Source organism: Fukomys damarensis, unplaced genomic scaffold, assembly GCF_012274545.1.
Source record: "Fukomys damarensis isolate Sample0158 unplaced genomic scaffold, DMR_v1.0_HiC HiC_scaffold_30, whole genome shotgun sequence".
In the NCBI taxonomy this organism is placed as follows: Eukaryota; Metazoa; Chordata; class Mammalia; order Rodentia; family Bathyergidae; genus Fukomys; species Fukomys damarensis.
In genome coordinates, this window is record NW_022900942.1 from 37,641,073 (window position 1) to 37,666,739 (window position 25,667).

A 25,667-nucleotide genomic window follows, 5' to 3' on the forward strand; every position below is an offset into this window, starting at 1 on the left:
TATCTGTACTACTGTATAATTTACAGGCACTTCTCATTTTATTGTGCTTCACTTTGTTGTAATTTTCGGGGGGATTGAGGTTATTTTTGGTCTTTTGCAAATTGAGGACTTGTGGCAACCTTGCCTAGAGCAAGTTATCGACATCACTTTTCCAATAGTGTATGCCTGCTTTGTGTCTCTGTGTCACATTTCAGAACTTCTCATTATTATTGTATCAGTTATGATGATACGTGCTCAATGATGTTACTGTTGTAATTGTTTTGGGACACTGTGCACTGCACCCAGATGAGACAGCATACTGAACTGATAAATGTGTCTTCTGACGGCTTCACTGACGGCCCCTCCTATCTCTGTCCCTCTCCTCCGTCTTCCCTATTCTCTGAAACAAAACAGTATGTGAATTACACCAATTAATAATCTCCAACTGCCTCTATTTCAAATGAAAGGAAGAACCATAAATATCTCACTTTAAATCAAAAGCTACAAATGATTAAGTTTAGTGAGGAAGGAATGCCAAAAGCTGAGAGAGACCAAAAGCTAGATCTTAAACCATAATAGCCAAGTTGTGAATGCAAAGGAAAAGTTCTTGAAGGAAATTTAAAATGCTACCCCAGGAGCCAGGTATTTAGCTCAGAGGGTTCACTGCCTGCCTTGCAATCACCAAGGTCCTGAGTTCAATCCCTAGTACAAAAAAAAAAAAAAAGCTACTCCAGTGAATACACAAATAATAAGCTAGCATTACTGCTGATATGGAGAAAGCTTTAGTGGTCTGGCTAGACTAAATCATCTACAATATTCCTTTTAACCTAATCCTACTCCAGAACAAGGATACAATTCTCTTCAATTCTGTGAAGTCCATGAGAGGTGAGAACGCTTCAGAAGAAAAGTTCAAGGCTAGCAGATATTGGTTCATGTGGTTTAAGGAAAGAAGTGAATTCCTTAATATTAAATATGAAAAGTGAGGCAGCAAATACTGATGTAGAAGCAGCAGAAATTTATCTAGATGGTTCAGCTAACATTCATAAAGGTGTCTACACTAAACATTAGATTTTCAGTATAGGCAAAACAGCCTTCTATTGGAAGAAGAGGCCACCTATGACCTTGATAAGCTAGAGAGGTGAAGTCAATGCATAACTTCTAAGCAACAGGGGAAAGGCTTACTCTCTTATTTAGCCTAGACACTAAATCAACAGGTGATTTTAAGTCAGTGTTCACTTACTAATGCAAAAATCCGAGACCCTTAGTAATTATAACAAATCTCTTCTGCCTGTGCTCTGTAATTGAGCCTAGATGATAACATACATTTTTACAACATGGTTTACTGAGTATTTTCAATCCACTGTTAAGATGTACTGCTCAGAGAACAAAGATTCTTTTCAAAATATTACTTCTTGTTAACAGTGCACCTGCTCATCAAAAAGCTCTACCTGCTTATGAACATAGATTTGGTAGTGCATGGGTCAAGAAATAAGTTTTTTTTATTGAGTTTATTGATACAATCTAGGTCTACAATACAGTTACATCCTGTACCTTCACATGACAGGTCTTGGTTTTCATTTCTTCCCCTTGTCCCTGTCCTCCCTTCACCCCCTCCTCCCCTCCCCATTAACAAATTCGTTATTTCCATTTTTTCATTTTCTCACATTTTTCTTTTCCCTTATTTCATTTCCCCTACCCTTCCCCCTTTCCCTACACCTTTAGCCCTTTTCTTCCTATTTCACACTCTAAATTATCCCATTAGGATCTTGTGTACTATTATAGTTTTTCACACCAGAGAAACAATTTGGTATTTACACAAGTGTGACTTATTTATTTCACTTAGGAGTATATCCTCAATATGTATCCATTTTCCTATGAATGAATCTAATTTCTCATTCTTTATGGCTGAGTAGTATTCCATTTTATAGAAAAACCACATCTTCATTATCCAGTTTCCAACTGATGGGCAGATGGGCTGTTTCCAAGTTTTAGCTATTACAAACTGTGCTGTTATAAACATTGGTGCACATATATCACTATGGTATGATTCTTTTAAATCTTTTTTGGAAAGATACCCAGCAGAGGAATGGCTGGGTCAAATGGAACCTCTAGACCTAGCTTTTTGAGGTATCTCCATATTGATTTCCATAGTGGTTGCACCAGTCTGCACTCCCATCAACGGTGGAGCAGGATTCCTTTCTCCCCACAACCCCGCCAGCATTTGTTATTGATTGATTTCTTGATAGCAGCCATTCTTTGTGGGGTGAGATGGAATCTCAGCGTTGTTTTCATCTGTATCTCTCGAATGACCAGTGATGTGGAGCATTTTTCATATACTTACTTGCTGCTTTTACTCCTTTGTTTGAGAAATGTCTGTTCATTTCAGATGCCCATTTTTGAATTGGGTCTTTATATTTGGAGGTGCTGATTGTTTTGAGTTCTTTATATATTCTAGATAATAGTCCTTTGTCTGAGGAGCAGCTGGTAAAATTTTTTTCCCAATTGTAGGTTGTCTCTTAGTTCTGTTGATGGTTTCTTTGGCAGTGCAGAAGCCTTTTAATAAGATGAGATCCCAGTTGTTGATTCTTTCTGCTAGTTCCCACACTACTGAGGACTTGTTCATAAAGTCTTTTCCTATGCCAGTCTTCAAGAGTTCTGCCTAATTTATCTTCCAGCAAGTTTAGTGTTTCTGTTTAATATTTAGATCTTTAATCCACTTTGATTTTTATTTAGTGCATGGTGAAAGATAAGGGTCTAGTTTGAATTTTTGGCAGGTTGAGATCCAGTTTTTCCAACACCATTTATTAAAGAGGCTATCTTTCCTCCAGTGGGGATGGTCAGCGCCTTTGTCGAAGATAAGGTAGCTGAGTACATCTGGAATTGTTTTTGTATCTTCCAGTCTTTTCCACTGATCCTCAGGTCTGTTTCTTTGCCAGTATCATGCTGTTTTTATCACAGTGGCTTTGCAGTATAGTTTCATATTGGAAATTGTTGTACCCACTGCCATGTGTCTGTTGCCTAGGATGGCTTTTGCTATTCTAGGTCTCTTATGGTTCCAAATGAATTTTTGGATTCTTCTTTCTAGTTCTGTGAAGTATAGTGTTGGAATTTCAATTGGTATTGCATTGAATCTGTATAGCAGTTTTGGTAGTATGGCCATTTTCACTATGTTGATTCTTCCTACCCAGGAGCAGGGGATATCTTTCCATTTTCTTATATCTTCTTCGATCTCTCTTTTCAGAGTGCTGTAGTTTTCAGTGTAGAGGTCTTTTGTTTCTTTTGTTAGATTGATTCCCAGGTACTTCATTTTTTGGGGTGTTATTGTGAAAGGAGTTGTTTCCCTAATTTCTCGTTCAGTGAGTCCGTTATTTGTGTACAAGAAGACTGTTGATTTTTGGGTGTTGAACTTGTATCTAGCTACTCTGCTGAAAGTGTCTATTAAGTTGAGAAGTCTTTTGGTGGAGTTTTTTGGGTCTTCAATGTAGAGTATCATATCATCATCAAGTAATGACAGTTTAACTTCTTCCTTTTCTACCTTTATTGCTTTAATTTCTTTCTCTTGTCTAATTGCTATGGCTAACATTTCCAGAACTATATCAAATAGGAGTAGTGATAGTGGGTTATTTTCAAGCCTTACTTAAGAAATACATTAAGAGTATATTTGGCACATGTAATGATTCCTCTAATAGATTTTGGTGAAGTAAATTGAAAACCTTCTGGAAAGGGTGTACTATTTTAGATGCTATTAGAACACTCATGATTCATGAGAGGAGGTCAAAATATCAGCATTAACAGATGTAAGAAAGAAGTTGATACCAACCCTCATGAGTGACTGAGGGGTTCAGTGCTTCATTAAAGGAAGAAACTGCTCATGTAGTAGAAATAGCAAAAGAACTAGAACTATCATGTGAAGTTGTGACTAAATTACCACTATAATGATAAAACTTTAATGGATGAGGAGTTGATTCTTATAAATGAGGAATGAAAATGGTTTCTTCAAATGGAACCTTCTGGTAAAACTTCTGTGAGCACTGTTAAAATGACAACAAAAGAGTTAGACTATGACATTAACTGAACTGGCAAAGCAGGGTAGGATTTGAGAGAACTTATTTCTATTTTGAAAGAAGTCCTACAATGGGTAAAGTATTATCAAATGGCATCACATGCTACTGAGAAATCTCTCATGAAAGGAAGGGTCAATACATGTGTCAAACTTCACTGTTGTCTTATTTTAAGAAATTGTAACAGCCAGCTCAACCTTCAAGAGCCACCACTCTGATCAGTGATTAAGTATCAGCATAAGGTAAGACCCTCCACCAGCAAAAAGATCGTGGCTCACCAAAGGCTCAGATCATCCTTAGCATTTTTAGCAGTATAATATTTTTGAAGTATGCACTTTTTAAAGAAATAATGTTATTGTAGATTTAATAGACCATATTTTAAACAATATTTATAACTTTTATATTCAGTGGAAAACAAAAAAATGTGCAAACAACCTTATTGCAATATTTGCTTTATTACAATATTCTTGAACCAAACCAAACTATTTTAGAGATATGCCATATATCTTTAAAGTACTGAAAGAAAAAAATTTATTATCAACTCAGAGTTCTACATCCAATGGAAATATTCTTCAATAAAAAAGGGGACTTTGGGTGGATTTCAGACAAATCAGAAAGATTATGGAGCATGTCTTGATGAAGATAAGGCTGCCGAGTGTGCTTAGGAGGAGGGACTCCCCTAGCTGCTAAGTTGCTCCCAGAATTGATTTTCTAGAATGGAGGTCTTATCACCCTTCTATCTGGAGCATTGTTCTGTGGTGTTCCAGAGCATCTAGGCACCTGGATATAAAAATGCCTTGCTGGTCTCATCTCAACTGGTGTTAAAATTTGATTTAGATAGAGCTACTTCTTTACAAAGAAACAGCAAAGGCAAAGTTGTTTCCTTTAGGTGTCTCAATTTTTCTCAAGAAGTTTTCTTTAAGGTGGATGTGCGAGATGAGGACACAGTTCGGTTTCTCACCCACATCACTGTTGGCACTGGGGACAGATAATTCTTTTTGTGGGGGCTGTGCCATGCATTAAGGGACATTTCCCTTGCTGCTATCCACTAGATGCCAACACCTACTCCCCCAAATTGTAAAAACCAAAACTATCTTCAGGCATTGCTAAATGTCCTCTGAGAGTCAAAATTGCCTCTAAAATAGAACCAAAGGTGATAGGGAAATGAAACCAGTCTTAAAGTTAGATAATTGTTTTAAAATATCAGTGTATTACTTCCTAAACTATTTGCATTCACAGAGAAAATAAGAACTCTCTTGATTCCTGAGAAAGTCATATTTTTCTCTTATATTATAAAACTTTCATTAAAATGTTTATTCTTTAAACATTATTGAATTATAGAAATAAAAAGCTGGGTGTGGTAGTACATCTGTAGTACTACTTACTTAGAAGGCGAGGCAGGAGAATAGCTTGAGCCCAGAAGTTCAAGATCAGCCTGGAGAACATAGCAAGACACTGTGTTTTTAAATTTTAGTACTGGGGAAAGGTACTGTTCCAAGCGGGAGGTGTTGGTGCACCAGCTGAGCTGTCCAGGGACTGGGCGGCTGAGCTGCGCTAGCTCACTGGGCCGGGTTGGCGGAGGGATCCACACGGTGTCTGAGCAGCTGGGAGCCAAGGACCATCCAGATGTGCCAGGACCAGCACATGCGGACACCTAAGGCCGGGACAGCACAGACTGTGGCGCTGAAGCGTATTAATTAAGGAACTTAGTGACTTGACCTGTGACCCTCCAGCATAATGTTCCGCAGGCCCAGTGGGAGATGACATGTTCCATTGGCAAGCCACAATTATGGAACCTAATGACAGCGCATATCAAGGTGGTGTATTCTTTTTCGACAATTCATTTTCCTACAGACTACCCCTTCAAACCGCCTAAGATTACGTTTACAACAAGAATTTATCATTCAAATATAAACAGTAACCACAGCATTTGTCTCGATATTCTAAGATCACAGTGGTCTCCTGCTTCAACTGTTTCTAAAGTTCTTTTATCCATTTGTTCACTGCTATGTGATCCAATCCCAGATGACCCCCTAGTGCCAAAGATTGCATGGATCTATAAAATAGACACAAGTACAACAGGATATCTCTAGAATGGACTCAAAAGTATGTCACGTGATGCTACCTTAACATCAGAATAGCCTGCATTATATCTGGAAAATACTTTATTTATTTATTTTTAAATTTTTATTTTTGGTAATGGAGATCAAACTCGGGTCCATGTGCTTGCGAGGCAAGCGGCGGAATCACTGAGCTAAATCCCCGGCCCTGGAAAATAACTTTAAATCACTGTTCCTTTTTTTGATTTTCTTATCCGGCTGCTCCCCTATCAGACCTCATCCTTTTTAATTTTATTTTTTGTTTACCTCCATTCATTCCCATGCTCATCTGAGAAGACTTAAGTTCTTCCAGCTTTGGACAGTAACGTCTTTTAGAAGCTGTAAAGTAGCTACAAGAGAACAGTTGCCCAAGATTCAGAATTTTTTTTAAAAAAATGGAGCATTTGTATTATGTGGCCATTGTCTTCACTCTAACCTGGTTAAGAGACTTAAACCATTCTTCACAACTCTAACTGCTGAAGAAGCCAACTGAGGGTGGGGCAGATGGATGCTCTGTTGTCACAGCAAGAAAACAGCATTATTCTAGCAGTATCCATGCTTGTTAAGCCTTCCACTGTTAGAGATTTGAGGTTACATGATATACTTTATGCTCATAACTGGTGTGGCTGGAGTATTGGCATTGAATTTATAGCATCAGCAGAACAGAAAAGTGATGTATTTTATGCATGTCAATAAAGGAATGACCTGTTCTTGTTCTACAGAGAATGGAAATTGGAACTCAAACACCCTTTGTATTCCAAAATAGGGTCTCAAAACATTTTGTAATTTTCATTTAAATTATTAGGAAGCTTGGAGCTATTAGTTAATCTGTCTTCCAATACACTGCTTAATATAGCGCTGAGTAAATGATGCAAGTTGTCAATGGATGAGTGATCAACTAATAGTTCTTCTTTGATTTATTTTTGTTCAATAAAGTTGCATAAACCAATGAGTTAGTTGCCTAGATTAATCTGTATAGGAAACAATCTTTTGTAAATGCAAAGCTTTTTTTGGGAAAAAAATAAAAATAAAATTTGGTACTAGAGAATTGAGGTCTTTGAACTGAGCTACGTCCCCGTTTTTTAAAAAAATTATTAGTGTGTTTGTGATTCATAATAATTACATTAATCATGGGGATGGGTATGTACACATATCAAATCTCAATCATTTTTACTCCTCACCCTCTTCTTGGTCAATTTAAAATTTTTTTTGAGTCAAGATTTCCTTAAGTAGCTAATTTGCAGTCCCTATGCATCAGCCTCCCAGCGTGCTGGGATTATAGCTGTATACCACCACATTTGGTTGATCGTGTCTTTTTTAAAATGAATATTTTAAAATTATTTGAGAAGAGGGTATAATTCAGTGGCAAAGCAAGAACTCAGCAGCAGAGGACCCTTATTAAATCTTTAGCACTCCCCCCAAAAAAATCCAAATTATCTGTTGTGAACATTAATGACATTTCAAAATTGTGTCCCTTAATATATATAAAACTTACCACTTGTTTTTCAAGGCATGTTACTTTATAATGAAAAACACAGTCCAACTTTAATTGGGAAAAAATAAGCTATTCCACTTGTTCTTTTATAGAAATGTTTTTTCCATATAAAAAGGATTTTTCCTTTGGGAGTGGGGAAACTAAGGCTTTGCACATGCTAGACAAGTACTCTACCACCAATCTACATCCTCAACCCTAGACAGGACATGGTATAAAGAGATTTCTGAGGCACTTTTTTTTAATCACAAGCTTTTGATTCATTGGTTACTCTCTTCAAATCATTCATTAATTCATCAGTTCTTATCCCTTCCTCCTTCCTGGCTCCTCCACAATTGACTACTTCCAACTTCTGTGTTCACCATCTCGTTTATATCCAACTGCCTTCAGCAGAGCTTCTCTGGACACACAGGAATGAGAGAAATTTTCAAGAATGAAAAGAAATATATCTACCTAATATATACATTCTGACAGTCAACTGTAAGCGATCCCTAAATGTCTACTGTTAAAACTTGATTTTTGTATGTTGCTAAAATCATGCATCCTGTCATTCTTTTAAAATTGCCAACTGTGTCAATGGAAACAAAGAATTTTTTAATGACAGATATTCTATATTGGTGTATCTCTCTGCCACCTATTGTAGATATGTAAGAATAAAGAGCTTTTACTGGATCTTATCCAAAAATAGTGAAATCTGGTTTGGGGTGAGTTGTGGTTTGTTTTGCTTTTTTTTTTCCCTGTTGCTGTGTCATTTTTTCCCCCCTACTGTGTCTTTTTGTAGCTTATGCTAAACCACTGAAGCAATGTTGCCCTTCATGTAGCTATATGTAGCTGTTCATGGCTCCTTTTTAGAGGGACACAGGCCAGCGCTGGACTCTTGCCCTGTCATTTACTGCTCTGTAGTTCTAGAAAAGGTATTGAACTTCTTTAAGCCTTGTTTCTTCCTGTGTAAAATGTGAAGTGTGACACCCTCCCACAGTGTAACGAAGATTACAGGCATGGAAAGGACTGCCTTAGTCAAGTTTCCTGACTAAGGATTGTTTGCTTTTTTGTTTTTAGGAGACTGAATCAACAAAACAAAGAAACTTAAATGCATTCATTTTAAAAATGAAAGGAGTACATTTTACAGAAAGTTAGATCATTTTGTCAAGGAAACATTGAACAAGATTCCGAAAGGGCAGTGACCCAAGTGGCTTCAGAGACCTCAGCAGCAGTTTCCTTCACTCAAAAGTGTCCTGCCATTAGCATGACTCACTTTCAGACTTTTTCAGCCTGCACAATACTCATCTCCAACTTGAAAGAAAAAGAATGTTTGCTCCCGGTGACTAGCAGACTGGCTTTTCCCAGTCAACATTTTTTCCAAATTGAATCACCTGTGGCTACCGTGTAAGATTCCCCTATAAAAATAGGTCTGCAAAGGCCTATGAAAAAAAGACCAAGGTTGATGTGCACCCCAAAAGTATGTGGCTCCAGTGCTAGGAAATGTTTGGCATATAGTGAGTGCTTAGTGAATCTTAAGTATAAAAATTGTTATTGATAGAATAATTTTTATCCTCCATATTTAATTATACCATATTTACCACTTAATGGCATTCTTCCCTTTTTCCTCTTCATTTGTTTATTCATTTATATTTATTTTTCTTCTGGGGATTGAACCAAAGACCACCTACTGTCTCTTTTTTTAATGAAAATAAGAGCATTCATTTAGAAAATATTTCTTCCATACTTGGAATGAGGCAATGTTCTTAGCAAAGGGGTACTGAAGATAACGAAGTCTCAGTCTTTATGGAACTTATTTTCTACTGGGGACTGGAGACGATATGGTTGTTGAACCCATCATCCATGAATTAATTAAATTTGATGTAGTGTGAAGTTGCAAAAGGAAAACAACAGTTTGAAAAGATAGTGATAGTGGAGGAAAAAAAAAACAATGGAACCCAGGGAACAAGGGCTCAAGGTAGACAAAACAAGGATCTGTGCAACTGTGATAAGGAGCTAGATTCTTAGGTTGAACGTGGTGGAACTTCACTGAAAGACTTTAAGCAGGGGGATAGTGAGATTTGTTATAAAAGGTCATTTTGGCTGTTGAGAATTACTGTAGTAGAATAACACAGAAAACAAGAATAGGCAACTGCAGTTATCCAGGGATGCTGGTGCCAGTAGCAGTGGGAGTACTGAAGGACAATCAGAGAGAGAGAGAGACAGAGAGAGAGAGAGAGAGAGAGAGAGAGAGGGAGAGAGCTGAAAGCCTGACCTAGGTCACTTCATTGGAAGACACAACTTCCTCCTTCCATCTTCAATTAAGTACAAGGGAAACAGAGTGGGGAGGGAGAGGACTGTATCATAAAAACTGACTTAGTTTATAAAATATACACTAACACCTCAACACACACACACACACACACACACACACACACACACACATATATATATGTACATATATATATATTATTATTATTCTCGCCATATTAATACACCAAAATGCACACGTATCCTTTTTACTAATTCAGCCTTGAATGTAACTCTGATGTAAATCTCTCAAGATAAGCACCTAGACAGTACAAAGAGACCAAAGAAATGCTTATCCAAGAATGTGCACATAGGCAATGAAAGGGACAATGCCAAATCAAGGGTTTCAGAGACCAAGATAGCCAATCAAGTCATAACAACTCTCAAGGGTTGTTATAACACTTGTAATAAAGGAAACTTAAAACAAAGACCCTCTTGAGTACCAGCTCTGGGGTCCCTATCTTACTCAAACATGGTAGCTATCTGTCTACTTATTTCCTCTCCTTTCCCAATAAAATAATTTTACTTCCCCATTTCTTTTCCCTTTCCAATAAAATGATTTTACTTCTCCTTCTGAACGTGTATCTCAAATTCTTTTATTGATGTAGATTTTTTTTACCAACGCTAGACAAAAATCTGCCCCAACCAGATGTAACAGTTTCAAGAATGAAAGTGTAAAGAATAATACACTATGGTGCTAGGGATTTAGCTCAGTGGTGCCATGCCTGCCTTGCAAATGCAAGGTCCTGAGTTTGATCCCCGGTACTGGAGAAAAAAAAAAAGAGTAATACATTGGTGTACTCACCTTCCAGTTTTGCCAAAGCCTAACATTTCATCTTATTTGCTTTAGTTTTTTTTTAAGAAATACAATTTTAAAACTACAGTGTAGGCCCCTGAATAGCCCATGCAGATCTTCTTCCCTTACCCTCGGAGGTACCTGCTACCTTGGTTTTGATATGTGTCAATCACATGTGTGTTTTTTTATTTCTTCACAAGTGAAATATATCCATAAATATGCAAAATGTATAGTTTTGAAAAATTTATGTTATCAGTAACTTCCAACTGGATATCAGTGAACATTGTTTTTGAGGTTTGTCCATGTTTTTATTTGTAGTTCTGATTTATTAGCTTTTCTCTGACACCATACATAGCATTCTTTTGCAGAAACATATCACAACATATATAACCACTCTCCTGTTGATAGATGAGTTATCTTTGTTTCAGTTTTTCACTCTCATAAACAGCAATCCAATACATATTCTTGTCTATGTCTCCTAATGCACAAGTACACACATTTCCCTAGGTTACTGCTTCCATGTTCACATAATAGAGCAAATAGAAAATCACAAAATTTTTGTAGCACATTGGTGAACTGGAGGGAATTTAAGAACACCAATCTGGGGTATGATTAAAGAGATGATTATTTTTATCGTATAATTATGTAAAGAAAAATGAAATACTAAAACATTAAGGAAAATGTGAAATTTATATGAAACATAAAGAATTTCAGAAATTTTAATGAAAACCTTGAGTGTATTTCAATAGGCAGCTTTAATGGTTGAAATATCTATACTTCCCAATCAAGCCATTTTTACGACAGTGTTTTCAAACTCTTGACAGAAACTTCTGATGGTTAATCATTTCATCATCTATTTGATTGGATTGAGAAACTCCCAGGAAATTAGTAACTCCTGGGTGTGGTTGTGACAGTGTTTCCAGAAACTACTGGCATATGGATCAATGAACTTGGGTGAGGGAAGACCCACTGTGAAAGTGGGTGGCATTATCCAATAGTCTGGGACCTAGGATAGAACAAAAGAAAGCACACTAACACAGGCTCACTCAGGCTCTCCCCACTGCCCCACCCCTGCCTTTGTCCCTTTTTTTTTCCTCCCCAACCTCTCTCTAGTTTAACTTCCTGGCTGCCATGAAGAAGAGGCCACACCTTTCTGCATTTCTATCTTGCCATACACCTAAAAACAGTGGAGCCAGCCAACCATGAATTGAAATTTTTGAAACTGTGAGCTCAAATAAATCTTACTTCCTTTGTTTTTCTCAGGTTTTTGTCATAGTGACAGAAAGCTGACACAAAACTATTGAAAGAAATCTGGTGAAGCAAGTATTAAAAATTCATAAAGCTAGCTGGGCATGGTGGCACACACCTGTGATCCCAGCACTTGGGAGGCTGAGGCAGGAATATCACTGAGTTTGAGACCAGCCTGGGCTATATAGTGAGTTCCAGGGCAGTCTCAACTACATAGTGAGACTCTGACTCAAAAAAAAAAAAAAAAAGATTCATAAAGCTTTTTACAACCGTTCAAATGTTGAAATTAAGCCAGGCATAGTGGCACATGCTTGTAATCCCAGCACAGAGGAAGCTGAGGAAGGAGGATCCTGGTGAGTACGAGGCCAGCCTGAACTACATAGTGAGACTCTCAAAAACCAAAACAAAAAAGTTTAAATTAGTTTGTTTATTTAGACAAGATCTTGCTATGTAGTTCAGGGTAGCCTTGAAGTCATTCTATACTAGACTGAAACTTGCAGCAATCCTCCTTTTTTAGCTTCCTAAGTGCTGGGATTATAGACATGGCCCACCATGCACATTAGTTATTAATATAACTAATATTGTATTTTAAAATGTAACACATTCCTTTTGTATCATTGGCAAATATAATTTTCAAATATTTTATGGTAAATAAAATGTTTTAAATTTAAGTATTGCAGATTCCAAGCTTGTGTGGCAACTCTCTGTGAAGGACACTTGCAGTTTCCCTTATTGTTAATAAATTCCATTAATGTATTTGTCACTGGGTAGAGTAGTGCATACATATAATCCCAGCTACTTGAAAGGTTAAGGCAGAAGAATGGCAGATCCAAGGCCAGCCTAAATAACTTTCCAAGACCCGACCTCAAAATAAACAAATGAAATATAAAAAGGCTGGGGTTTAATCTCAATGTTTCCTGAGTTTAATCTCCAAAATGCAAAACAAAGTTACAACTATGGGCCAGGGATTTAGCTCAGTGATTCTGCTGCCTGCCTTGTAAACATGAGTGCCTGAGTTCAATCCCCAGTACCAAAAAAAAAAAAAAAAAAAAAAAAAAAAAAGTCACAACTAAAGGAACAAATATTAATATATTATTATTAACTAAAGCTCATATTTCATTTACATTTCCTTTGTTTGTACCTATTTTTTTTTCTACTACAGAATCTCAGCCAGGATACCACACTGCATTTACAATTATGGTTCCTTAGGCTTCTTTTGGCTTTGACAGTATCTGTGATTCCTTGCTTTCTGTGATTTTGATACTTTCTTTCTGCTACAAGGGCCTTCTAACTGAGCTACATCCAAGTGCTTTTTTAAATTTTTGAAACAGGGTCTCAATAAGTTGTTAAATCTCCCAGGCTGGGCTCAAACTTGAGATCCTCCTGCCTCAGGTTCCCAGAGCATATACCACCATTCATGGCTGACTTTGACATTTGTCAGGAATTCTGGACAGGTATTTTGTAGAATATTCCTCAACTGTCTATGTTTTTCTCATGAAAATCCATTATCATGGCTTATTATATCTCCTCAGAACCCAGGAAGTGATGAAAAAATATCTTAAGACAGGCTCCCTGATGAAAAGGAGACAAACAAATTTACACAAGCGTCTCATAAACCTCCAACATTGGTTTTTAGTCATTTAAACTTATTTTTTGTCATGTATTGCTGTCAAGAGCCATTCTATATAATTTTTGGGAAAATAATTTCATAATTAAATTATTATTAAGACTACCTAAGGCCCAATGTCACCTTGTTCACGAGCCAGATATGGTATGCAGAAACATAACTCTGTGTACCTCCAGTCACAAGCTAAGGCCTCAATGGTCCCGTGATGCTGTGATGCTCAGGGGCATGGTTGCATCAGCTGAAGACACCCTGGTTCTTTGAGAACCAAATAATAATAAAAAAAAAGAGAGAGAAAATTTTCACCTGGGGGAAAGACAAATTCCTTACTAGCCTGCTATCTCCTCCCACATAGTAAGAATGCTTTGCCCTTCTCACCGTCCTCATCAACATAAGATTACTGCCACCCTTTGAGTCACCTGACACTCTCTTCTAATTATTGTGTGCATCCAATAAGTAATAGCCAGCTTGGAGTGTCTTTTGTCTTTGTGCACTCTGGCGCTGACCTCCCAGTCCCCCATGTACTTCAAAATTATGTCTCTATTGTCTTTCTGTCTTTAGCCTTCACCAAACCCCCTTTCTAGGCAGATCAGAAGACTGATAATTCTCTGATATGTGGCAACCCTTTATGAAAGGGGTTGTCATGTCAAAGGCCAAGCATTAATTATATATTAATTATATATAACATATAAAATATATTTTATAATACATATTAATTGTATTATATAATTTTATATTAATTGATTATATATGAGCATGAATTATATATTAGTCTTCTTGTTACCAGATTTTAGGGTGCTAGTCTCCTTTTGATGGTGGTTTCTAGATTCTGTTCCGAGAAAATAATTGGTCAAGACAAGCACAAGAGAGAGCAAAGTTTTATTAAAGGTAAGAAAAGAAACAGGCCCTGCAGAGTGAGTTTGGGCCAAGCAAAAGTAGTAAGAGAAGCACATCCTACCGTGTGAGGGTGCCCATCAGGCAAGAGCAAGACACAGTGGTAAAAACTTGATGTGGACTGTCCTTTTGTATCACCTACTCCTCAGGATAATGTCAGGTTTAGGCCATCCTATCTAAAACCTGCTTGAATGGTCATGAAAAGTCCACATATAGGGTATTGGGCACAGTGTTCCCACTGTGCCATGGGATATTGTAATTAACAAGTCATGTCTACTTCCCCAACCATCTTTGCCATGCCCTGACCTTCAGTCTCATTTCCCCCTGAGTGACACAAATCCATTATTCTTTATGGTGTGCTGAGGGTGTGGAGATCTCTGTCTTCTGTAGCTTCTTCAAGGTGGAAGAGGGTGTAGGCCCTACTTATAGGAATTATGTGTTCTCCAACTACATCTTTTGAGATGTTGTGGCTCAGTGACTGGGTTAAAGGAAAAAACTGTTAGAAGATGATGAGAAAAGAATTAGTGGTTGTTGAACTGCCTGTTTGATGAGAGAATGAAACTTCATTTTTAGCCTAAATATGAGAAGCAGATTAGATTTTCATAATTCTTGTGGAGCACAAAGTATTGCAAAAAGAAAGGTTAGATAAATTATCGAGACTCTGAGTCTCAATATAGGTGTCCATTTACACTATGGTGAACTAGGGGTCATTAGTGACTCTACTTATCTACACCTAAAGTAATACTGGAGTCATGCTTTCTGAAGAGGAGCCTCAAGTCTTCCAGAGGTTCTCAGGAATAGCTTTCTTCTTAGTCCTGTGAAAATTCTAGTGACTAGTGACCACATAGGATTTTTATAGCTTCTCTCTCTCTCTCTCTCTCACTGGGGATCAAACTCAGGATCTTGTGCTTGTGAGGCAGTGTGAAAATTCTAGTGACTAGTGACCACATAGGATTTTTATAGCTTCTCTCTCTCTCTCTCTCTCTCACTGGGGATCAAACTCAGGATCTTGTGCTTGTGAGGCAAGCATGGTGTCACTGATCTAAATCCCTGGCCCACTGCTGTGTCTCTTGAGGAAGGGCTACAATGGTTCCTCAGGAACTGGAAATAAGGCTAGGGTTTTGAGGGGCTGTAGGGCTGCCCTTCTTGCCTCTCTATCAGCCTTTTGATTTCCTAAGGAGTCTTTAGAGCTTCCTTATGGGCCACTGTAAATACATGTCTCTTTAGGATCCCTTTCAATGAATGACAGAGTGCTGCTTAGAAAGATACTCTCTCTCTAAGAGTTATGGAATTTCTTATTGATGTTTTAAAGATGATTGCTTGTCAGCATTTTCCTTTCCAGATTTTGCATGAACATGTAGCACCAAAAAGGCATATTTGAAGTCTGTACCGTATAGACATATAGCTTCTTCCCTTTTCCTAGTGTCAGTGTTCCAGTAAGAGCTACAACCACTGCTGTTTGAGCAGAGGTCCCTGGGGGAAGTTGACCCTGGGTCAACCTGTTGACTTGTTGAAAATTAACAACTGTATAACTTGTCTTTTGATGTCCTTCTTGGATGAAACTACTTTTATCAGTGAACCACAGTTTTTGGTGTCTTAGAGGGGCAAGTCACTGATGTCCTGCCTGCTTGCATAGGTCTGGGAGATGATTTGTTCTCAAGAGTGGCTGACTTTTGGTCCTGTAGGCATTAGAGAGGCAGGATTAAAAGTAATGCAAGTTTTTATAATAATCTAAGGGACATTTAAGAGCATGATCTTATTCTTGGTGAGCCATTTCCCTGTTAGCAACAAGTAAAATTTAGTCTCAGTAATCTCTCTGACTTGATGAGGAGTTAGGACCTCTAGTTTCTGTTAGCATAACTATAGCTGTTACTGTTCTCAGGCAGGGTGGCCATCTGTCTGCCAGCATTTTACTGAGGATTTTTGGATCTATGTTCCTTAGGGAAATTGGCCTGTAGTTCTCGTTTTTGGTTGTCTCTTTCTCTGGTTTTGGTGTGAGGGTAATGCTTGCTTCAGGAATGAATTCGGGAGTATTGGTTCCATTTTACCTTCATAAAAGAGTTGGAGAAATAGTGGCACTAGGTCTTTTTAAACTTTCTTGCAGAATTCAGCAGTGAATCTGTCAGGGCCTAGGCTTTCCGTTGTTGGTAGGTTTTTAATTACATCTTCAATTTCATTGACTGATACTGGGTAATTCAGAATTTTTATATCCTCTTGATTTAGCTTTGGTAATTCATATGTATCTAGGAATCTGTCAGTTTCTCCATTTTCCACCTTTTTAGAACACAGGTTCTCAAAGTAGGTATTGATGATCTTCTGGATTTCTGCAGGATCAGTGTGATTTCACCCTTTTCATTCCTAATTGCATGGATTTGAGTATTTTCTTTCCTTTTTGTTTTGTTTTGTTTTGTTTTGTTTGTTTGTTTTGGTAAGGTTGGATAAGGGTTTGCCAATTTCATTTAGTCTTTCAAAGAATCAACTCTTTGATTCATTGTATTGATTTTTAGTCTCCACTGTATTAATTTCTGCTCTGAGTTTTATAATTTCTTCCCTCATACGAGCTTCATATTTGACTTGCTCTTTTTCTAGAAGCGTAAGGTTCAATGTCAGGTTTTTCATTTGAGCCTGCTCTGTTTTCCTGATATGGGTATTCACGAGTAGAAATTTGCCTCATAATACTGCTTTTATTGCATCCTATAAGTCCCAGTATGGTGTACTGGCATTTCATTTGATTTTACAAACTGTCTGATTTCTTCTTAATTTCATCTGTGACCCATTGGTTGTTCAGGAGGGTGTTATTTGATTCCCATGGTTTATGAAGTTTTTGTGGTTTCTTTTGTCATTGCTTTCCAATTTCATTGCACTATGGTCTGATAATACGTGTGACATAATTTCACTTCCTTTGTATTTACTTAAGCATGTTCTATGAGCTAGCATATGGTCTATTCTGGAGAACAACTCATGTGCCATTGAGAAGAATGTGTATTCGGTTGTGGGTGGAACAATCTGTAGACATCTACTTTTTTTCGAAGTTTGGTTCAGTTCTTTTTTTGGGGGGGTTTGAGACAGGGTCTCACTATGTAGTGGAGACTGACCTGGAACTCACTATGCAGCCGAGGCTGGTCTCAAAGTCACAGCAATCCTCCTGCCTCAGCTTCCCAAGTGCTGGGATTACAGGCTTGAGCTACCACGCTTGGCTGGTTCAGTTCTAATATTTCATTATTTCTTTGTCTAGTTGATCTGTCCATTTGTGATAGCGGGGTTCTGAGGTCCTGTTACAACTGTACTTTGCTTTTTTGGTTTCTCGTGTCCATTAATATTTGTTTTATATAATTAGTGTGTTGGTACTTGATGCACATATATTTATGATTCATATCTATTCTTCTTGGATTGTTCTCTTCAGAAGGATATAGTGACCTTGTGTCTCTTGATCAGTCTTGGCTTGAAATCCACTTTGCTTGCTCTTTTCTGGGTTCCTTTAGCCTGGAGTATTGTTTTAAATCCTTTGATTTTCAGCCTATGGATTTGTTTTTTAATTAAATGCTTTTTTGTTGTTGTTGTTGTTGTTTTTTTGTTGTTGTGGTTTTTTGTTTTTTTGTTTTTTTTTTTTTTTGGTAATGGGGATCGAACTCGGGTTCTCACGCTTGCCAGGCATGTGGTAGAACCAATGAGCTAAATCCCTGCCCGTAAATGAATTTCTTGTGTGACTTTTTTTTTTTTTTTGCCATTACTTCTGTAATCAGGAAAGAAGAGAGAAGTATGCAAAGAGGAAGAAAGGAGAAGCAAGGCTGGAGGGCAAAGGAAGATTACTTGAATTTTGGGATACTGGTAAAGAAGACAGGAAGGAAAGAGAGAAGGAAGAAAAAAAAGAAGAAAAGAATGACAACAGCAAGAAAACTAGAAATAATATTCATACTCATATAATATCAAGAGCAATCAAGAAAAAAGAACAAGAAAAGGAAAAAAAAAGGACTAAAAGGAAAAAATGTCCACTTCAGGACATCTTGCTAATGTCACTGGTAGAATGGGTAGACAGAGCCCAGATCCATGTTGATTAATTCCCGCAAGTCAGCTGTAGATTTATGACAGGTTAGTGGATAATCCTGGCAAGCCTGCACCTTTAGTTCCATTGAACTTCAGGCCAGTTTCTGGCTGTAAGGGTGGAACCCAATTTGTTCCGCTTTGAACACTCTGTGTGCCTCCTGCAAGAGTGAACTCATCTCCCTCCTGGACTGAACTCAGCTTCTTGACCTCCTGCTGACTTGAATTTGGTTCTACCTCTCCATGATAGTGGTAGCTGCTAGATGGAGCCAGCCTGCAGGCGCTGTGAGTTCTGAGCTCAACTGGCCTTGGTCCAAGATGGCTACTGCCCAATTGGCTTCCTCTTGGGGACATCTGAATCCAAATAACTCACTAGCTACTGCAGTCTGCTGAGTTCACTGCTCTGTTCCACTGAGCATTTCTCCACAGAGACATCTGGGGTCGCCAGTAGTCACCGTGTGTCTGCAGTTTTGAACTGCCCCTTCCACTCAGTGAGTCAGTACTCAGGGAGAAAACACTGCTTTCCATCTCCTTCTGTTTTGAGGTCTTTCTCTTCACTCTCCCATTGGGCTTCAATTCTTGCTTTAGATCCTAGCAGGGTCCCAGGGATCCACTTCCCCTCTTCTTTTCATCCTCATGTAGGCACATTCTAGCATCTGGACACTAAATTTTGCTTTTTTTCTGCTGTCCATCTTTCTAGAAATCCTTAAAATTGTCTTTTTTGCAATGGCAACCCACAGACTCAGATGTGGAAGAGTGTAGAGGGTCTGTCTGCACACTGGAGACCCAAAGTATCGAGTTGAAGGTCTGGAACTCACTAAGTATCCTGTATGAACCCAAATCAGGAGCCCAGTAGGTTTGAGATGGAAGGCTGAAGATTTTCCACCAGAAGCCTAAGGGTCTGTGCTGGAAATTTGTTGCCTTAAAAAGTGAGGTCTATTTCAGTACACATATGATCTCCTCATATGCAGCCCCAACAAGGAGTTATCTAATAAAAACCCCATTAAGACTTTCAATTTCCTAGCATAACACGATTATAAGATATCCCAACAAAAGGCCCAGATTCCTCAATAAAAAGTAACTTATCTAGCATACGTTTTAACTCTAGAACAAAGATAACTTGTCCTCAAGGAGAACAGAGGTAATTTGACTCCAGAGTCCAAACAGCAACTGAAGGCTTTCTTGGGAATAGCAAGCTTCTGCCAAATATGGACACCTCATTTTGGAGTAATAGTCAAACCCCTATATGAGGCAACCTGAAGATCAGAAATTGAACCTTGACGTGGACAGCAGCTGCTAAGAGTCCTTCATTGATGTAAAAGGCCCCTGATGCAGAACCCATCATTAGGAATCCTGACCTAAGTAAACTTTTTTTTTTCCTTTCTTCATGGCTAAAAACAGAGAGTAGCCATGGGAGTGCTAACTCAGCATTTAGACTAGGAAAGCCAACCAGAGGCCTATATATTTCCATGTGTCTACATGGAGTGACACATGGCTGGCCTAGCTAGCTGTCTGCAAGCAATAGGAGTGATGAAACAGTCCAGGACACTTTTAAGATAACCTTGGAACGACAGTTTTTAGTACTAATCAAATTAATACTCTTTTAGAACTCAAATGACATTCGTGGATGCCTGGAGAAAGGTTACTAAATTATCAGGCCATTCTTATTAAAAACCCAGGTATCTCTCTTGAGTCTTCCACTGTTATAAATCCAGCCTCCCTCCTCCCAACCAACCGATAGAACATGAATATAAAAAGATGTTTGCCCAAAATTATGTCAGTTGCCCTGGTCTGAGAGGCCAATGATTAATTGGGCCAGCTACCACATGATTCAATGATGCCAGGAGTTGTATAAAGGATGGCATTAGGAGAATAGTTTATTCCATAGTCAGCTTTACCCAAGTTACTGAAGCAAGAAGACTCCAAGATTTCTACCCAAAAGGCAGAATTTATTACCCTCAACTGCGCTTTCCAAATTGCTCAGGAGGAAAAAAAATTTCAAATATGCTTCTCTGGCATTTCCAGATAGCCATCTGGAAAGAAAGAGGACTTTATCTAGTTGTCAGTCTCCAATAAAACATGGACCAGAAGGGCCGGGGATTTAGCTCAGTGGTTCAGTGGCCTGCCTTGCAAGCACAAGGACCCGAGTTCGATACCCGGTACCAAAAAAAAAAAAAACCAAAAAAACAAAAAAAATATGGACCAGAGATCTTCAACATCCTCAAGGTAGTAAAACTCCTAAGTGAATTGCAATTATCCACTGGTGGGGACATCAAACTTTCCTGGACCCTGTTTCTAAGGGTAATTTTAAGGCATATTACATTGCCAAACAGACTGTTTCCCAACATAATTTTGGCCTATTAAAAGCTCTACCTATACCCTTCCAGGATCTTAGTGTAGAGCCAGAAATATTCCCCAAATATTCTTTCCTTACATTAATATCCATGAATAATGTTTGAATATAGAACCAATTTTCTGACATTCACCCTAAAATGTGACAAATATATCATAACTCTTGCTTGATTTCCAAGTGATTCCTTAATCTAGAGGTTATGCATGAGGTGGCTGTGAGGATACTGCACCTTGATCTTGAAGTCTGAAAGCCTGATGGAAGAAAAAGCATTCATTATCACAGACCTCTGAAACTAAAATAAGTAACAGTTTTGGAGCTCCTGAGTCACAATCGCTCTCCATCTCAGTCTCCCAGAGCGCTGCAATTATAAGCATATACCACTATTCCCAGCTGGGATTTATTTTTGATAAGTATGGCAAGAGATACAAATCTGGATAAGAGTTGAACTGTTCACAATAGTGAAGAGGTAGCCTTTTCATATTACTGCTTAAATTTTAGTTTAAATGAGTTTTTTTGTTTTTTGAGACAGGGTCTCACTATGTAGTTGAGACTGACCTGGAACTCACTATGTAGCCCAGGCTGGTCTCCAACTCACAGTGATCCTCCTGCCTCAGCCTCCCAAGTGCTGGGATTACAGGTGTGTGCCACCACGCATGGCTAAATGAGTACTGAATACTGTGGAGTTATAAATTAGAAAAGGGACCAAATCCAGTCTGGAGAAACAAACTAGCAACCTATTTCAGGGTTTTTGTTTTGTTTGTACTGGGTATTGAGCCCAGGGCTTTTGCTCTGGGCTACATCCCCATCCTTTCCCAGGGGAAATATTTTGAGACAGGATTGTCCAGGCTGGACTCAAACTTGTGATCATTCTACCTTAGCCTCCAGAAGTATTAGAGGAATGTGAAGACATTACTGGCAACTAATAGAAAACTCAAAATAACTACATTGGTCAGTCCTAATTGTCAGCTTGACTGGACTAAGAAATTCTTGGAGCTGTAACTGGATTGTTGAGGGCACTAACCTTCATGGTTAAATGGGATATTAGGAGGTGGGGCTTAGTTCAAGTAGGTCAAGGGGGTGTAACCTTCCAACTTTATCTGGTCTCTAGCTCCCTCTCCAGCATTTCTGTTTTTTTGCTAATGAATGCCATCCCATGAGTTAAGCAGCATTCTTCTACTACATCCCTTTACCATTGTTTCTGCCTTGGCGCCAACCCAATGAAATCTCTGAAACTGTGTGAAAATAGATCTCTCCTCCTTTAAATTGTGGGTGTCAGGTATTTTGTCCCAACAAGAATGTTAATACACCTTAGTTAATTTTCTCTTGTTGCTGAGACAAAATACCCAACAGCCAAAGTTAAGGGGAGAAAGGTTTATTGGGCTTACATTTCATAGAGCTTTCAGTCCATAACTGGCTGGCTCCAAGTCAGGGTGGCAGAGGGGCAACAGCTCATGGCACCCCTAAAATACATCAAAAGCAACAAGAGACCTTAACTCTTTTTGCCCCTTTTCTTATTCAGACTAATTAGGACTGGTAGCACTCATACTTTTAATCCTATTATCTGAGGGCCTAGCATCAATCACATACTCTGGATTCAGCAGAAAAAGCTCCACTTTATTCATATGAGGCTTTGGGGGGACATCAAAATGCAAGCCACAACACAGTATCTAAACAGTAAAGTACTCGTTTAAGAAAACTAGGCCATTGTAAGTGCTGCTGTACTTCTTTTCCAACCTTTAATTGGCTAATAATCACTCTGCAGAGGACACTTCCTACTTTTAGTAAATGTAAAACCTCTCCAAGAAACAAAATCCACAAATACAGAAGTAGGGTGAGTGGCAAAGGCTGTTCTAAGTTTTGTGGTTTTTTTCTTCTTCATTAAAAGGTTAGTCTTCAGGTTGGCTCATTAGAGGAAAATGGCTAGTGTTCCATATGTCAGAAAGTTTCATCTTTCCATTTAGTGTCTCAGATTTCCTTCATATTGTCCTATTTTGGAAACTGGGCCTACACTTGATCTAACTTGGAAAGCCTGGACACACCCAGTAGTTACTGGATTTAACTGTCTAGCTTTACTTTAGTTGCCGGCTAGGACATAACAGTTGTTATTAACTTAAGCCACACTTGCGACAGAACCTAGAACTGATTGTAGTCAAATCCACCCAAACTTTCCACATGTAACTGCTACATGTGGAGAGAGGAGCAGAATGGATGCTGTGGAAACAACTATAATGAACACTACAAACAAGTCTCAGTGGTGTCTTCTCTTGTAGTTTTGTTTATACTGTCCCTTTTATGAGTATAAGCTTTTAGAGACCATACTGTATTCTATTCATCTTTCTAGTCCCCTAGAGAACCTTACCAGTGAGGTTAGATGTAATTTGGCTGCCAGAGTGACTGCCAAGCAATCTATAGTTACAGTATAATTTTACCTGCCTACTAAATGACACTCACCCAGCATATTGTCGTGACAATTGCCATGACAACTATCAGAAAGAACCATAAAAGGAATGCCACCTAAATTCACAGAAAATCTCTGCCCATTTTCAGAAAAGACCCCAATTTTCTTCACCTTTATTAGTGAATCCCTCATTTTTTTTTCTTTCTGCAGTACCGGAATTGAATCCAGGGCCTTGGCACTGAGCTATATTCCCAGCCATCTTTGAGACAGGGTCTAAGTCACTAAATTGCCAACTGGGTTCAAATTTGTGATTCTCCTGCAAGTTCCCAGAGTGCTGGGATTAAGGTCCTGCACCACCATGCCCAGCCTCCCCATCTGCATCCCCATTTTGTTTACCCTATACCTGCAACTTCTCAACTTCCAGTGGGCAAGAAGTTGATGTTTTATTTATCACTTCTACTCAAGAATAAAAGTCTCCTTCGATATTCTGTTGATGCTTGGTCTTGTAATTGGTTCCACAATTCCAAGAGAAAAAAAGGTAGTTTGGGGTTAGAAATTAATAAAAAGATCACAAAGTTAATGGGGAGAGGCAGAATGAGAACCTACTCTAGACACTATTCTTTTTTTGTTAAAACAATTATTTGATGGGTCTCTATCAGTCATTACAGTCTAGTGCATTCACATGTTAACGTTTTAAATAATTTTATTACATAATCATAAGTAAACGGTTTACATGGAAACATGGAGGAAAAGTTCAAGATCCTATCATAGTTCATAAAAGAAGATGTGAAAAACACAAAAACAAAATTTTAAAAGATTTAATTGGCTGTTTTTCATGATTTTCAGAACTCCGGGTTTTCAATGTGATCAAACATCTAAGTGCAGAAAAGAGATGACCTATAGATTTTTTTTTTTCTTTGAGTCAGCTGGTCACTATGAATCTGATACTGAGAACATTCAGCTATTTATTGCAAAAGTATACTCTGGTTAGGCTGTCAGTTAATTTATGTACAGTATTGTTATTTTCTTGGTAAAGACTCCAGTAAGGAGGGCCTAATTTTTTAAAATTAGTACTATGCATGTTTACAGTACATGTCATTTACAGTCATTTTGGCGAGTGGGTACATGTATATGATACAAATTGCTTTTTTTAAAATCCCTCTTTCTCCCTCTTTTTATCTTCCCATTTAGTTTTGGCTGGCCTCAAACTCACTATGCAGCTTTGTCTGGTTTCAAACTCTTGACACTCCTCCTGCCTCCACCTCATCACTGGTGGCCCGTGAAACAAAGTCTGTGTAAATTGGGAAGGGGTGGTGTGTTTGTGGGGGGGGGGGGGGGGGGGGGGGTGGTGCTACGCTGCTGACCTGCATCCCTGGCCCTCTAATTTTAATTTAATAAAAGATTTGATGTGGGTGAAAAAAGGTCTCTCTGAAAAAGTGACAGAAGAGAGCCTTGAAGGGTGAAGAGAAGTCAAATACTGGAAGGGAAGAGTGGGAAGTTATTCATTGCTCAAAAGTCAGTAATCAGCAGTTTAAAAGCTTGTAGAGATGGAGGGAACGTCGGCTCAAAGGACCAGAAGTGCAAATTAGGCAAAATGGGAGATGGGGTGGGTAGAGGTACTAGGTAGAAGTCAAATTAAACAGGCCCTTGTATCATATTATTTTAGACTTGTGGGTGTAATCCACTTCTTCAAGGAAATATGATCTGGCAACTCCGTCTAGAGACTTTTTCTGACCAATTTGGCTGTATCTTCTCTCATCTTTTATCAGCACATTAGGGATACCATTAAGCTTCCTTCCATCCACGCGGTCTTGCCATTTCATTATTTTCTAGCTATCACATTTCCCTGACCCCTCGACTTTTTATCAGGGCCCTTCTGAGGACTCTTCGTTTTTTTCTCAGTCTGCCAGCCCCACCCTCAATTTCAACTCTGAAATCCATGGCCTTGAGGTGATCTTTAAGGTCAGAAACAATCAGCCAAGTCGGTACTTCAAGGTCATTAGCAATTTAAAGAGGTTTTACCCACCCGGCACCATTAGATCAGAACAATGGCTTACCTAACGCCCATACTTAAGATTGTTCGGCCACAACTATTTTGGGGGATGGTTTTATTTGTAGCTGCTTCCTCCGTTCACAGACACCAAATGAAGGGCACCGTGAGAATCTTCCTCAACGTTCCTGTCACAAATCCCGTTCTCTTCTTCCTCCTCTCCGCGAGTTTCAAGACCAGGCTCTCGGTAACATCCGCAGTCGCAACGTAGCCTCGGGAACTCCGCAGAGGCCTCGGGACCCGGAGGGAGGGGCGACGCCCCACCACGCGTTACAAGGCTGCCGCCCGGAAGCGTGCGGGGAGCAGGCGGAAGGCCAAGCGGGCCCGGCAAGGGGGGCGCTGC

At 38.8% G+C, this 25,667-nt stretch overlaps 2 protein-coding genes across 3 annotated transcripts in view; one reads left to right on the forward strand and one right to left on the reverse strand.

Moving 5' to 3' along the window:
• LOC104860511 (ubiquitin-conjugating enzyme E2 D3-like) overlaps positions 1 to 6,133 on the forward strand; it is a 9,316-nt gene extending 3,183 nt beyond the window's left edge. The window contains exons 3-4 of the mRNA XM_033757572.1: positions 4,216 to 4,282; positions 5,789 to 6,133. Coding sequence (XP_033613463.1) covers positions 5,801 to 6,133 — 333 coding nt within the window. The 5' untranslated portion in view covers positions 4,216 to 4,282; positions 5,789 to 5,800. The remainder of the gene's footprint in view (positions 1 to 4,215; positions 4,283 to 5,788) is intronic.
• Positions 1 to 25,661, reverse strand: part of Katnal2 (katanin catalytic subunit A1 like 2) — a 100,331-nt gene extending 74,670 nt beyond the window's left edge. For both annotated transcript variants that reach the window (XM_033757566.1, XM_033757562.1), the window contains exon 1: positions 25,332 to 25,661. The gene's annotated coding sequence lies outside the window, so the exon portion shown is untranslated. The remainder of the gene's footprint in view (positions 1 to 25,331) is intronic.
• Positions 25,662 to 25,667: the final 6 nt, after the last annotated feature.